This window comes from Propithecus coquereli, unplaced genomic scaffold (genome assembly GCF_000956105.1).
Source record: "Propithecus coquereli isolate 6110/MARCELLA unplaced genomic scaffold, Pcoq_1.0 Scaffold27, whole genome shotgun sequence".
Classification (NCBI taxonomy): Eukaryota; Metazoa; Chordata; class Mammalia; order Primates; family Indriidae; genus Propithecus; species Propithecus coquereli.
In genome coordinates, this window is record NW_012148285.1 from 14,555,207 (window position 1) to 14,568,169 (window position 12,963).

Below are 12,963 nucleotides of genomic sequence, written 5' to 3' on the forward strand. Positions count from 1 at the left end.
ACCAAGAAAGCAGGGACGGAAGACACATCTGAGTCACGAAGTGGGAGCAGGGCCAGCTGGGAAGGACGGCCGACACGGTGACTCGGCGCAGGCGGCCTGGAGGAGCCGGGCTGTGGCTGATCACTCCAAGGGCCGGTGACGTGTGGCTGATCACCCGCTGCTGCTCGGAGAGCAGGAGGGCTGGACTCTCCCCAGCTTCCAGGCTCCACTGTGACTCCAGCACTCAGGCGGACAGGAAAACAGGCAGAGAGCATGTCACAGTGTCCTCCTCCCCAGGTCACAGGGCTCAGATCTGGGGCAGGAGAAGAGGTGCAGCCAGTATCAAATTGAGCCGCAACCCATTTTCAAGAAGGAGACACTGAGATCCCCAAGGAAGAGCGATGTGCCCAAAGTCACAAATGTAGCGGATTCTCATATAACCTGATTCCTGCCTTTCATCTCAACTGCATATGTGTGGTTACGTGGTTATGTGGTTATGTGTCTGCTGACTGCTTCCGGGCTGTCTCCCAGCTGATCCGCAAGCTTCCTGACAGCACGTGGCAGACTCTGCTTTCCCATGATAGCCGGAACGTTATCTGTCACCCCACGTGCTCTTCTCACAATGAGATGTCGCCATTCACCATCTAGAATCGGGGTGTGCATCCCTTCCCTTTGCACCTGGGCAGACCTTTGTGGCCGCCTCAACCAACAGAGCATGGCAGGAGTGACACTATGTGACTTCTGGGGCTACGTCATAAAAGGTGATACAGCTTCCACCCAGCTCTCTCTCTCAGAACACTCGCTCTTAGAGACCAGCCACCATGCTGTGAGGACATCCAGGCCACACAGGGAGACCAGATGTAGGCGTTGACTCCAGGGGAGGCTCCAGCCCGTGGTCGGCATTAACCACCAGATGAGAGACTGAGGAAACCCTTTGCACTGACTTGAATCCCAGCCACATCGATGGCGACCACAGGAGAGACTGTGAACCGCCCAGTTGAGCCTAGTCAACACCCAGGACCATGAAACATTCAACTATTGTTGTTTCATGCAACTAAATTCAGTGGTTTGTTATGGAGTAACAGATAACTGGAGCATATTCTGAAGGTAAGAATTACGCCACCCCAAAAGAGCCCACTTTGTTATAAGGACTGTTTTGAACTGAAGGCAATTAAGCAAGAGCAAACACAAAAAGACCTCTTTGCCCTTCCCCTATCTGCCTAAAACAGCAGGACATAAATTCCCTTCCCATAAATCTTTCCCTTCCCTTCTCACATACCAAGAGAACCACCATTATCCCTGGCAACACTGGCATGGATCGGCACGAAACTTACTAAGATAACCCTAATCTTCCACTAGTTTCCCCCCATATATTTACCCTCCCACAATTTACCCCCTCTAGAAGCCCAAACCCCTTTTTCTTTGTCTTGCCGTTTCTCCACAAATTTATCACCCTTTGTTAAAACAGCATAGAAGCTCTCAGGCCTAATCACTTTCTTAGGGTTTTCATTTTCTTTTCTGTGAGGCCCCCCCATGTGCATACATAATAAATATTCTGTCCTGTTAATATTTTAGTGGTTTGATTTGCAGGCCCCAGCCGCTGAACCTAAGAGTGTGGAGGAAATCGCTTTCTCCCCTGTAGTTCAAACCATATCTATTTTGCACACTGCAGTATCCCCAGCACCAAGCACAGTATACAACAGATGCTTAATAAACGCCTGTTGAAGGGATAAAAGTACTTAGGTGGGATTAAATCCCAGGGTTTGTCCAACTCCACACTGAGGCTCCTCTTCCATCACGCCATGCTGCCTCCAGCACCAAACTTAGGTATAAGTTAAGGTCTAACAGCTCAACCTCTCTGAGCCGTAATTCCTTTATCCCTTAAAAAAAAAAAGCAAACAAAAAACCCCTCCCTTCTCAAACCTATTGTGAAGTTTAAATCAATGCTTCGCAAACTTTTCTGTGCACACAGGTTACCTGGGGATGCCACGAAAGTGCAGGTTTTGGTCTGGGGCCAGGGCCTGGGATCCTGCGTGTCTCACACACGCCCAGGGGAGTCATGCAGCTGGCCGTGGTCTCCATTTTAAGCAGCAGGGGTTTGAATGAGATTAAAAAGCTCTTAGCACTGCCAAATTATACATTTAAAATGGTCAAGATGGCAAATTTTGAATTATACGTATTTCACCAAAATAAACAAATGCAAAATTTTGTTTAAGAAAGGAAATAAAGCTCTTAGAACTATGCTAGGCCTTCAGCAGGTCTCTTTATACGTCAGTTCCTCTCCTCTTCCTTCCTGATCGTATTATAAGTGAGTAAAGGCAGAACGGGAGCTGAGTCTGATGTCCTGTGAGGCCCAGTGCAGACCTCACTCTACACAAGACACATGCCACATGTGCTGGGTGCCTCCCCACACAACACGTCACCACTAAAGGCCCAGTGTGTGCCAGGCTCTGTCTTAGGCACCGAGGTTACGGGGTTAGACCCAGCCTATGGAGCTCATAGCCTAACGCAAAGCTGTCATTTAGCCAAGACCCTTCCCTTGAGTGGGTTGTAACCAAGAGAAGTGACACGATTCTGCAGAACAGTCAATCCTGGGTTCAAATTCCTGCACCACTCGCATTGGGCAAGACACTTTTCTCTGAGACTCAGTGTCGTTATCTGTAAAATGGGAAAAATAACAACAGGACCAAGTTCACCGGGGCTGGCGTGAGGGTTAAAGAAGCTATGCGCATGAAGAGCTTAGCACGGCGCCAGTACACAGCAGGCATCTCATAAACGCCCATTCTCTTTCCTTTCCTTTCCCAGGATGAAAGAATGCCTGAAAATGGAAGGGAGACAAAGAAGGAAGGTAAAAAGTCATCAGAGCTAAAGGAATGTTCTAGACCAGGGATAGGAAACTTTTTCTGTGAAGAGCCATAGTAAATATTTAGGCTTTGTGGGTGACAGTCTCTGTAGCAACTATTCAGCTCTGCTGCTGGGCTCGGGGTGGCCACAGACACTCTGTAGTGAGTGGGTGTGGCCATGTCCCAATAAAACTTTATTCACAAAAACAGGCAGTGGGTCAGACTTGGCCCATGGGCTGTCGTTGGCCAAACCCTGGTCTAGACTCCAAATGGCAAAGAGGCAAATGGCACCCCACTGGGTTACTGAACAGGAAGCCAGAGGGAATGACAGGCTGGCTAGACAGAGTCTCGGCCGATGGACGCCTTCCTTCCCGGCCCCGTGCACACAAATGTCAGCAACGCACCGGCCCACACACCCGCGTTTGCGGCCTGCTGGATCGCACTGCACAGGGGGCAAACGGTGTCCTCCACCGCCCTGGAAGACCAGGTGTGACAAGTGGAGCAGGGAGGAGATGAGACGGACAGAGACGATGACTGGGGAGGAGAGTGGGGTGCCCCAGGCCCCCACAGCCCAGCCTCCAGGGCTGGCCCTTTCTTTGCGCTTTCTGAGTTCTCGGAGCTCTGGCCAACGGCTGCCCTGTGGGATTTACAGCCCTAATCTGTCAGAACTTCTCATTTTTCTAGAAAACTTAGACAGCTGGAATTTATGTGAAATTCCCTGATTTTTAAGTATCTGCTCCCATTTTCCAAAACCACCCTGCCAAGTGAGAAAACCTACAGGCCTGCGAGACGTGGCAGCTCGCGATGAGACAGCAGATTCTCTCCTTCGGCCCCCAAAGGCCCCCAAGTCACGTCAAAGGCCCAGTCTTCCGCCTGGAAAGTGGGGAGGATGATACCTCTCCGCCTGGCGTGTGAGGAGGACCGAGCGAGATCCCGGGTGGAGCAGCAACGTCAGCTGTGACCGCGCAGTATGTCTCTCTCACAGACGTGCACACACACACGTCCGGGTCACACTTACGGGGTCGTTGATGGTTTCGGAGAACAGCGGCGAGCGGTCTGAGAAACACGACAACACGAGCTGAACGAGCACGAGGGAAAAGTAGACGTAGAAAGTGACGTCGCGAAACACGTCGATCTGGGCATCCTGCACGTGAGGAGGGAAGGAGGAGACGAGATCACCTGCGGGAAGCGGCTACAGCAGGCCCACCCCTCAGCTGCAGCCTTCCCCGCCGCCCCAGCTCCCCGGGACGGGACAGCAGAGAGGCGGCTACGTCACGTCACGGGTGGTCACACCGCTCACCACTGCCTGAGAGGTGGTGGGCTCGGCTGGGGAGTAAAGCAGAGCTGCGTCCCGGGCCCGGCTCACTCCTACTAGCTGTGGGACCTTGTCACCTTTCTTTACCTCTCTGGACCTCAGTTTCCCCACCTATAAACAGACTTGTGGTTCTTAACTGGGGGTGATTTTGCCTCCAAGGAAACATCTGGCAGGGTCTGGGGACACTGTCATACTTGGAAGCGTTGCTGGCACCCGGTGGGGAGAGCCCAGGGATGCTCCTCAACATCCTACAAAGCACAGGACACCCCCAGCCCCGCAATCGAGACGTCTCCGACTCAAAATGTCAACAAGTGCGGAGTTGGAGGAATCCCATCCGAGTCACGGTGAGCAGTAAGACTGCCCGTGAAACACGCCCCCTGCCCGAAGAGGCACTTTAAAAACACAAACTCAATCAGCGTCAGTGCCATCGCCGATAGACAGTGTGTGCTGTATGCTGTGGGCACTCAATAAATGTTTCCTTTGCCTCCTGCCAGTCCCTGATTAGCTCCTGGATGGCAGGAGCAGCAGGCTGGATTTAAAAGTGCACACTCCTCAAAAACTCCTGACGGCAACACAGGGCTGCCTAGGTAAACAACTTCTCCAGCCAGCGCAGTGCTGATGCCTCAAAGGTAACATGGGGACAAGTCTAGGGTCCCCTAGGGAAACAGTCACTGCACAGACATGGCTCGGTCCCAGAGTGCAGGCATTTGGAGCTGAATGCCCTGCTGTTTACTGCTGACGGGGCTCACAGGCAGCTGGCACTCACCCACGGGTCCTGCCCTTGCAGGTACCACATAGGCCCCTGGGAGCTACGCAGATAAAGGGGGCCCTGGGGAAAGAAGGTTCTAGAACAAAGGCTGGAGCTGACCCAGTACACGGCTTCTACGCATGCCAGATGGAGCAAGCATCTCCTCCAAGGGCCGCTGAAGGACGATGCAGAGCAAGGCCGCCACTTACCTCTTTTAAGGCAGTCATGATTTTGGATCTTAGGATGGCAAGGGCACACAGTAGGGCTACGAGCCAGAAGGTGAGCATGACCCCTGAGGACTGGACGCCCTTCCTTCTCTCGAACTGAATTAAAAAGGTAGCAAGCAGCTGGAAGAGAAAACCACATGACAGGACTTAAGAGAAGGCAGGACCCAAGGCCCCTCGGTCCCAGGGACCTGGCGGACGCTGGGCCTGGGGTAAGGGCTGCCCTCGGCTCAGGGTGCAGGAACCGCCTAATGGGGACCCGGCTCCCGGCCCAGCTCTGCCCCTGTCTCGCCGGAGCCCCATCTGCAAAACACAGATGCTGACAGCATCGGCCTGGTGAGTCGTGGGAATCTAATGAGACCACATGTAGATCGGGGATAGGCCGGAAAAGGTGAGGTGTGGGGGAAGCTCAGAACAGAGATCAGCACACTTTTTCTTAAAGGACCACGTAATAACTAGCTTAGGCTTCATGGGCCACAGAGTCTAGGCTGTAACTACTCAGCTCTGCGTGCCAATAAAAAAAAATATGCAGAGAACCCAGTGTGAAAAAATAAAACCCACTTGCCCTGACACTAAAGGTTCCACAGGGATGGCCCTGCCCTCCCCGCTGCCACATCTCCCTGGCTCTCTGCTTCAACTGTCTCCACTCCAGTCGGGAGACCAGCTCTCAAATTCTCCATGTGGCCCCAGGACTTTTGCACATGCTATTCTCCCCAACTGGGAGAACCTCTGCCCTCAGCCCTTTCAACTTTTTAACAACCTGGCTCATCCTTCAGGCCTCAGCTCCATTGTCCCTGTTTCAGAGAATCCTTCCTACCCCCTAGAACGAACCGAGTTCCCCTAATTCCACCCTCTATGTAGCACTCTGTATGTGTTGAAACATTCTGTGCTTTTCTAAGGAATCATTTGTTTCATGTGTTTGCACAGCTTGAATGTACGCTTTTATCTCCAACTCACAGCACACAGGGACGAAACACATTTGCTGACTCCCTCCCGTCTTGTACTTCTAGTGCCGGCACATTCTGGTCCCCAGGGGTACAGGGAGAATGTTCCCGCCTCATCAACGGGGCTGGTCCACCACTCCACCATGGAGCCCTCAGGTGGGGAGGGAGGATCAGGATCCCAGAGGCCAGCTCACCTCTTGGCACAAGGCCCAGGGCCCCAAGGGTCCAGAAGCCCACTGAGCCTCAGCCCATCACCCTGATGTCCCCAGCGTGAACAATCAAAAGACCAAGAACAGGGAAGGTTAAGCAAGCACGAGCCCCTCCAGTCAAAAAAAAAATAGTCTCCCCTTCCAGAAGCAAAGCCCTGATTGACCCATTCCCTCAACGCATTTATGGAGCGCTTACTGCATGCCAGGCATGGTGCCAGGCTCTGAGGACACACAGGGGAGCAAAAGCCAGCAGGAGAGCCAGGTATTAAGCAAAGAGCCGTCACAAACAAACAGCACAGCAGATGCTGGAGCCACACCCTGGAGGCTGGGCTGGAATCTGGCTCTACCATTTACTGGCTGTGCTGCCTGGGGCCAGTTCCTTCACCTCTGGGTACTTCCATCTGCTTATTTCTAACACGGGGATCTCCAGCAAACTGCACAAATGAGTTAATAAATAAAAGGACTAGGATTAAGTGTCTGGCAGAGAGCCAACACCTCACGTGTGCCATAAAGAGTCACAGTCCGCAGGAGTTTGAGACCAGCCTGGGCAATACAGCGAGACTCTGTCTCTGCAAAACATTTACACATCAGCCAGGCATAGTGGCACCTCCCTGTAGTCTCAGCTACTCGGGAAGCTGAGGCAGGAGTATCACTGAGCCCAGGAGTTTGAGACTGTAGTGAGCTGCGATCACACCACTGCACTCCACCCTGGGTGACAGAGCAAGACTGTCTTCAAAAGAAAAGAAAGTCACGGTCCTTCACTCCCTAGCTCCACCTTGTCTTTCCTGACCCCATTGCATTCACCACCTTCCGTCCCTGAACCTGCACCCTGCTCCTGCTTCACAGGGCAGCTCGTCCTGCTCCCCACAGACTCCTTCTGACCCTCCAGCCCCTCCCCGGACCAGCTGCTTCCCCTGCTCAGAACGTCCTGCCTCCTACTTGCTCCCTCCTCATCCCACAACACTCAAGGGCTTGCCAAGAACTCTGTGATCACAGCTCAGAAGCTGCGTGATGCAGGGGCTAAAAGCATGACCCGTCACTTGGCCACGTATTAACTGTGTGACCATGAGCAGGGCACTTAACCTCTCTGGGCCTTGTTTCCTCACCTGTAAAATGGGGACAAAACAGTACCCATCTCACAGGGTTGTTCTAAGAATCAGATGAATTTCAAGACATGTAAAACACCGAGACCACTGCCAGGCACATAGGAAGTACTCAACACACGTCAGCTGTAATTAACAAAGTACCTTCCCCATCCGTATCATCCACGAAGTTTCGGAACCCCACGGGGTTGGGCAGTTTCCTATTCAGCGTGGTATCCCACCTCCTACACCACAGCCTAAAAACTCAAGAGGCCATTAGGACCCTGGCAGTTTGTATAAATGACTGAGATGGCCAGTACAAGAACAAAAGGTGACATCAGTCATTTAGCCTCAGTGGCAGGGAGGACCAGAGGGCATGGTGGGGACCGTGGCAAACTGGACAACACCTGTCCCATCTAGAGGTTGCAGCTGCATCCCAGCTCCATCTAATTGCCACCCTGAAACACTATGAGTCCAGTGCTGCCGGATCTTTGAGTTTTTCCAGAGAAGCCAGCTTTCTGATTTTTTGTTGTGAGGTTTTCATGTGTCTAAATGCTGGCTGCTACGTTTGGTCTCCACTGTGATTGGCGGATGGCTGAGGATTCGGAGCCAGCTTCTACTTACCATGGTGATGCCCAGAAGGGTTGGGCTGACCAGAAACACTGGGGGCAGGAATATGCCCCGACTTCTTTCCCAGAAAGAGTAGAAGAGGTCTGCCCAGCAGACAATCCACAGCAAAAATCCCAAGGCCTGGAAGAGAAGCACGTGCATGTCTTACAAGAGACAGTACTGGAACTTCCCCCAGCACCTCGCGAAAAGCTCAGCCTTGGGGGAACCAGCCAACCCCATAACCGTGGTCCTTGGACACAATGCATATCCTCTGGAATATGGACAAGTCCTCGTTAGCGTGAGCCTCCAGCTGGGCCGTCCCCCGCTGGCCTGCAACGCCCCACTCCCTCCGACAGGACTCTGGTCACTATTCTCCCCAGCACCCGAGAACTCAAGAGCTCGGCCTGCAGCTGATCTGCACCCGCAACCCCAGCGCACCGCCGGAGAGCCCCTCGCACAACAACCATTCATTCGACAACAGGCAGCCAAGCAGCATTTATCGGGGGCCTACTGGGCACCACATGCCATCCAAGGTGCCGGGGAGACAACGGAGAACAAAACAGAGATAAGTGCCCGTCCTCATGGAGCTAACATCCCATGTGGAAGGAAATCAGTAAGAAACAAACTGAAAAATATACAACATCATGTCATAGAGAAATAAGCATTACAGAGAAAAATAAAGCAGGTAAGACAGTGGTTGGGAAAGGCCTCTCTGATCGGGTGATGTCTGAGTAAAGAGTTGAAAAAAGTGGCTTCTAAAAGAACTGAGACAGATGCTAAGTCCAGAAGAAAGTGGGACAAGGGGCGTGATATTTCCACGCTCTTCACGTCCCCTCTCGGATTGCTGATCAGCTCTAAGGGGAAAAACAGGACCTGTGTGTGGCGAAGCCGGACAGCACTTTGATCAAATGATCAAAACTCACCCGGCCAGCCAGGGGCAGACACAACTCTAGATGGAACAGCCCGCGGAGCACACGCATCCCCTTTGCAGTTTTCCCACCACACATGCGTGACCCTAACCCGTGACTCAGCGGGAGACATCGCTCAAACCCAAACCGAGCGACATACTATAAAATAACGGCCCACGCTCTTCATATAGGTCAGCGCCACGAAAGACAAAGAAAGGCGAAGGGTTCTTCCAGAATGAAGGAAACTAGAGGAACAACAGGACCGCGTGCAATACGTGGCCGTGGACTGGGTCCCGAGCTGGGGGGAGAAGGTGCTAGAAAGCGCAGTTTTGGGACAACGGAAAAAACTGGAATACAGAGTGCAGGTTTTGAAAACATATCGGGTCTGGGAAATTTCCTGGATTTCATACCTGTACTGCGCTCACAAAACAGAATATCCCTGCTCTGAGGAAAGACGCCCTGGAAAATTAAGGGGCGGAGGGGTGTGGGGGGTGCTACCCATTCTCAAATGATTCGGGAAAAATAAACAGGAATATATGTATATGGAGAGAGTAAAAGCGCACGAGAAAAATGCGGCAAAATGCTAAAAATCGGTAAATATGAGTAATGGGTCGACACGGTCAGAAGGCAGTTCTTGGTTTCATTCTTGCAGTTTTTCTATGGTTTGCAATGATTTCAAAACAAACTTTTCTAATGTTTAAAAAAAAAAAACTCAATCAATAAAAAGGAGATAGCCTCAGTAAGGGAGGAAGACCTCCTGACAATCTCCTGTTAACTCCTGAGAAGGATCCTATCCCTTCCATTGCATAAATGGGGAAACTGAGTCTCAGGGAGGTTTGCCCCAGGTCAAATACTAGGAGGCAAAGCCGAGATTTGAACCCATGTTTGACTCCAGAGCTCCAGCTTTCATCTCCCGCGTTACTCTCTTGCCTTCTAGAAAAAGGAACTTAGGGCCGATTAAGCAGAAGAAAAATGTCAGTTTTCAGCCACCGCTGCTCCCCGCCCAGGTGCACCTGACAGCCCCTGATGAAACCCCCAAGGGACTCACCGTTTTGGCTTTGTTGAGATGTGTCATCTGGATGTAGCCCCGGTCATGGTGGGACAGATAGAGGAAGTAGAAGGGGAAGCAAGCCCAGAGGTGACAGCAAGGCACCCACACGAGCACGGTGTTCTGAAAGCACTTGGTGAAGTCGGGGTTGCTGGTGTACCACGTGAGGTTCCAGTCCTGCCAACACAAGCACAGGTGGGAGGTCAACGGGACACGCCGAAAAGGACAGGACTCGCGCAGAGCTCGAAACCAGCTGCCGCGGGGGCTCAGAAAACAGACAAGACCCCCGCACCCCACATCCCTGTTGGGATGAACACGCAAACTCACACTCGGTCGTCAGAAAGACTAAGAAAGGAGTCACGAGGAATGAAGGTATGTCGTATCTCACCTAATAGACAAGTTGTACAAAAAATGGAGACAGTATTTAAAGGAGCCCGAAGGAAACCTCTTGTAAACGGAAGAATCCTTTAGTCACGTGGATGGCTCCTACTTACTAGCTTGTGAACGGAGGCCTTTCCAATCTCCTCCTCCTCCTCCGCCACCACGAGGGGTAACACCCAAATTATAGTTCTATGCGCCAGGCCTTATTCTAGGTGCTTTAAAAGTATTACCTCCCTTAATTCTCTGAGATAGGTACTTCACCATGCCCTTTCTCAGACGTGAAGAGAGAGGCACAGAGAAGTTGAGTGATATGTCCAGTATCACACAGCTGGTAGGATCAGGAGCTGAATTTTACCACTAAACTACCCAGACTCAGAAACAAATTTGTTTCAGTTACTTTTATTTAAAAAAAAAAAAGGAAAAAAAAACCTGGATTTTGTTGTAGAGACGTGCCAAATAGGTAAATAGATATACTCATACGTAAATAGATCAGGTATACCTGCCCAAGAATAAACCTCAATCAGCTGTTAAGAGTTTTGTAACAGACAATTTAAATTTAACTCAAGTCCTGATCTGGCAATTGACTATAACAGTTACACAACTTTGAGAAAAGTTACTGCCCTTTCTTGGGGTCTGAATTTCCTATCCCTACCATGAGGTGGATAAAAATCAGAGGTGTGAAACAGGTGGCCTCCCTAGGCCAGTGTGGCCCACAGAGGGTTTATTGTTATTGTTATTATTTTAGGCATGCTTTTTTGTTTGGTTGGTTGGTTGGTTTGTTCTGAGACAGGGTCTTGCTCTGTTGCCCAGGCTGGAGTGCAGCCGTGCAATCATAGCTCCCTGCAGCCTTGAACTCCTGGGCTCAAGCAACACTCCTGCCTCAGCCACCCGCATAGCTAAGACTACAGCTGTATGCCACCACGCCTGGCTAATTTTTTATTTTTTTGTAGAAACAGGGTGTTGCTATGTTGCCCAGGCTGGACTCAAACTCCTGGCCTCAAGCGATCCTCCTGCCTCGGCCTCCTAAAGTGCTGGGGTTACAGGAGTGAGCAAACACACCCAGCTTAGGCATGCTTTTTATTAAAAAAAAAATTTTTTTTACATTAGATGCCAACATTTAAAATCAGATCATTTCATATAAAAACTTAGATTTCTGGCTTTCTCTTTAAAGTCAGAAAATCTGGCAGCACTGGGCCCATATTCCTGCTTCAATGGCCATCGGCAGGAGCGGGGAGTGGCCGGTCTCTGGAGCGGGTCCATGTGCTCCAGTGGGCTGCAGCCTCTACCCTCCCCCACCCTCCCCTCCCACCACACTTATCATCTTCCCACAACCGCCTAACTGAGACCACCAAGGAATTCTGAGGAAGCCAGAATCGCACGGCTCCATACAAGTTTTAAAGTCATGTCAAAAAACATTAAAATAGAAAAAGTGAGAGAAATGAGATCATTTCCCACTTAAAGAAAACATCTGACAATCTGATCAAGACATATATGTTCCAGGAAGTAAAGAGATCTAGTTATTCACAACAATGTGAATACACTTACCATTACTGAACTATATACTTAAAAATAGTTACGATGATTTAAAAAAAAAAATTTTTTTAAATAGAGGAGTTTGACTTCAAAAAACAAACAAAAAAAGGGTCTGCAAAGCAAGGGCCTACACTGGCTCTTCAGAAGCAGAACTGTTCCATGACACAGACAGTTAAATCTTCCAGAACCGAGAACAAGGAATCACTAAAAAGTTAACTTTAGGAGGCCAACACACACAAGGAGATTTAGCTAGGAAACCTCAAGACACAAAGGAACGCTAAAAAAGGACCAAGTTCGTGCCTTTGCGGGCTCGGGCATTTGGATGACAGCCTTGTAAATAAGAATTTGATCGTGGAGAAGGCGTGACGTCTCAAAGACCGATTATTTTAAGTGGTTTCACATCGCTTGTAATTCTTAAGGTGATGGCTGGGAAAAAGGATTAAACTGTTGGTGGTAATTATATATAGAACAGTTTCTGAGCAGTTGCCAGAAAAAGTTCATTCCAAAGGAATGTGACCTTCTAGAAAGAAAACAATGCTGGGGCTTCATAGAGGCAGTCGCATATGCAAGAAACACGGCTCGTATGTGAAATGTTTAAGTGACCCGCTCCAAGTCCCAATTATTCCTTGCCTGACTATTGCAACAGCCTCCTCACCCTTCCCTGCCTCCAGCCTCTCCTGGTCCTACTCAGTCCTCCCACAGCAGGCAGAAAGTATCTACCCATCCACACACATCCATACGTCCGTCCACAGATGTATCTATCTACCCGACCACGAACCCATCCTCCACCCACCCACCAATCTACCTGTCCACGCATCCACCTACCCACCCATGCACCCATCCATGCCACTCTACTTATTTGTAATAGGTGATACATCTGTGTGCTACGACTTTTTCAGACTACACAAAAGGGTACACAGTGAACTAACTCCCTGAACTGGGAGTCCCCTACCCCACCCCACAGGCAAACTACCCCGCTAACATCTATAGATTCCAGATGCAGCCTGTCTATTGCATTTCCCCAAAAGTCACCATAATAGGCCAGGCGCGGTGGCTCACGCCTGTAATCCTAGCTCTCTGGGAGGCCGAGGCGGGCGGATTGTTTGAGATCAGGAGTTCGAGACCAGCCTGAGCAAGAGC

At 50.6% G+C, this 12,963-nt stretch overlaps 1 protein-coding gene across 1 annotated transcript in view; it reads right to left on the minus strand.

The window, feature by feature from the left end:
• The window catches only part of ABCC1 (ATP-binding cassette, sub-family C (CFTR/MRP), member 1), a 128,473-nt gene that overhangs the window by 74,511 nt on the left and 40,999 nt on the right, over positions 1 to 12,963 (minus strand). Inside the window, exons 2-5 of the mRNA XM_012647557.1 lie at positions 9,910 to 10,086; positions 7,969 to 8,094; positions 5,095 to 5,232; positions 3,841 to 3,966 (exon numbers count right to left, since the gene is read on the minus strand). Of these exons, the coding sequence (XP_012503011.1) occupies positions 3,841 to 3,966; positions 5,095 to 5,232; positions 7,969 to 8,094; positions 9,910 to 10,086 (567 nt within the window). The remainder of the gene's footprint in view (positions 1 to 3,840; positions 3,967 to 5,094; positions 5,233 to 7,968; positions 8,095 to 9,909; positions 10,087 to 12,963) is intronic.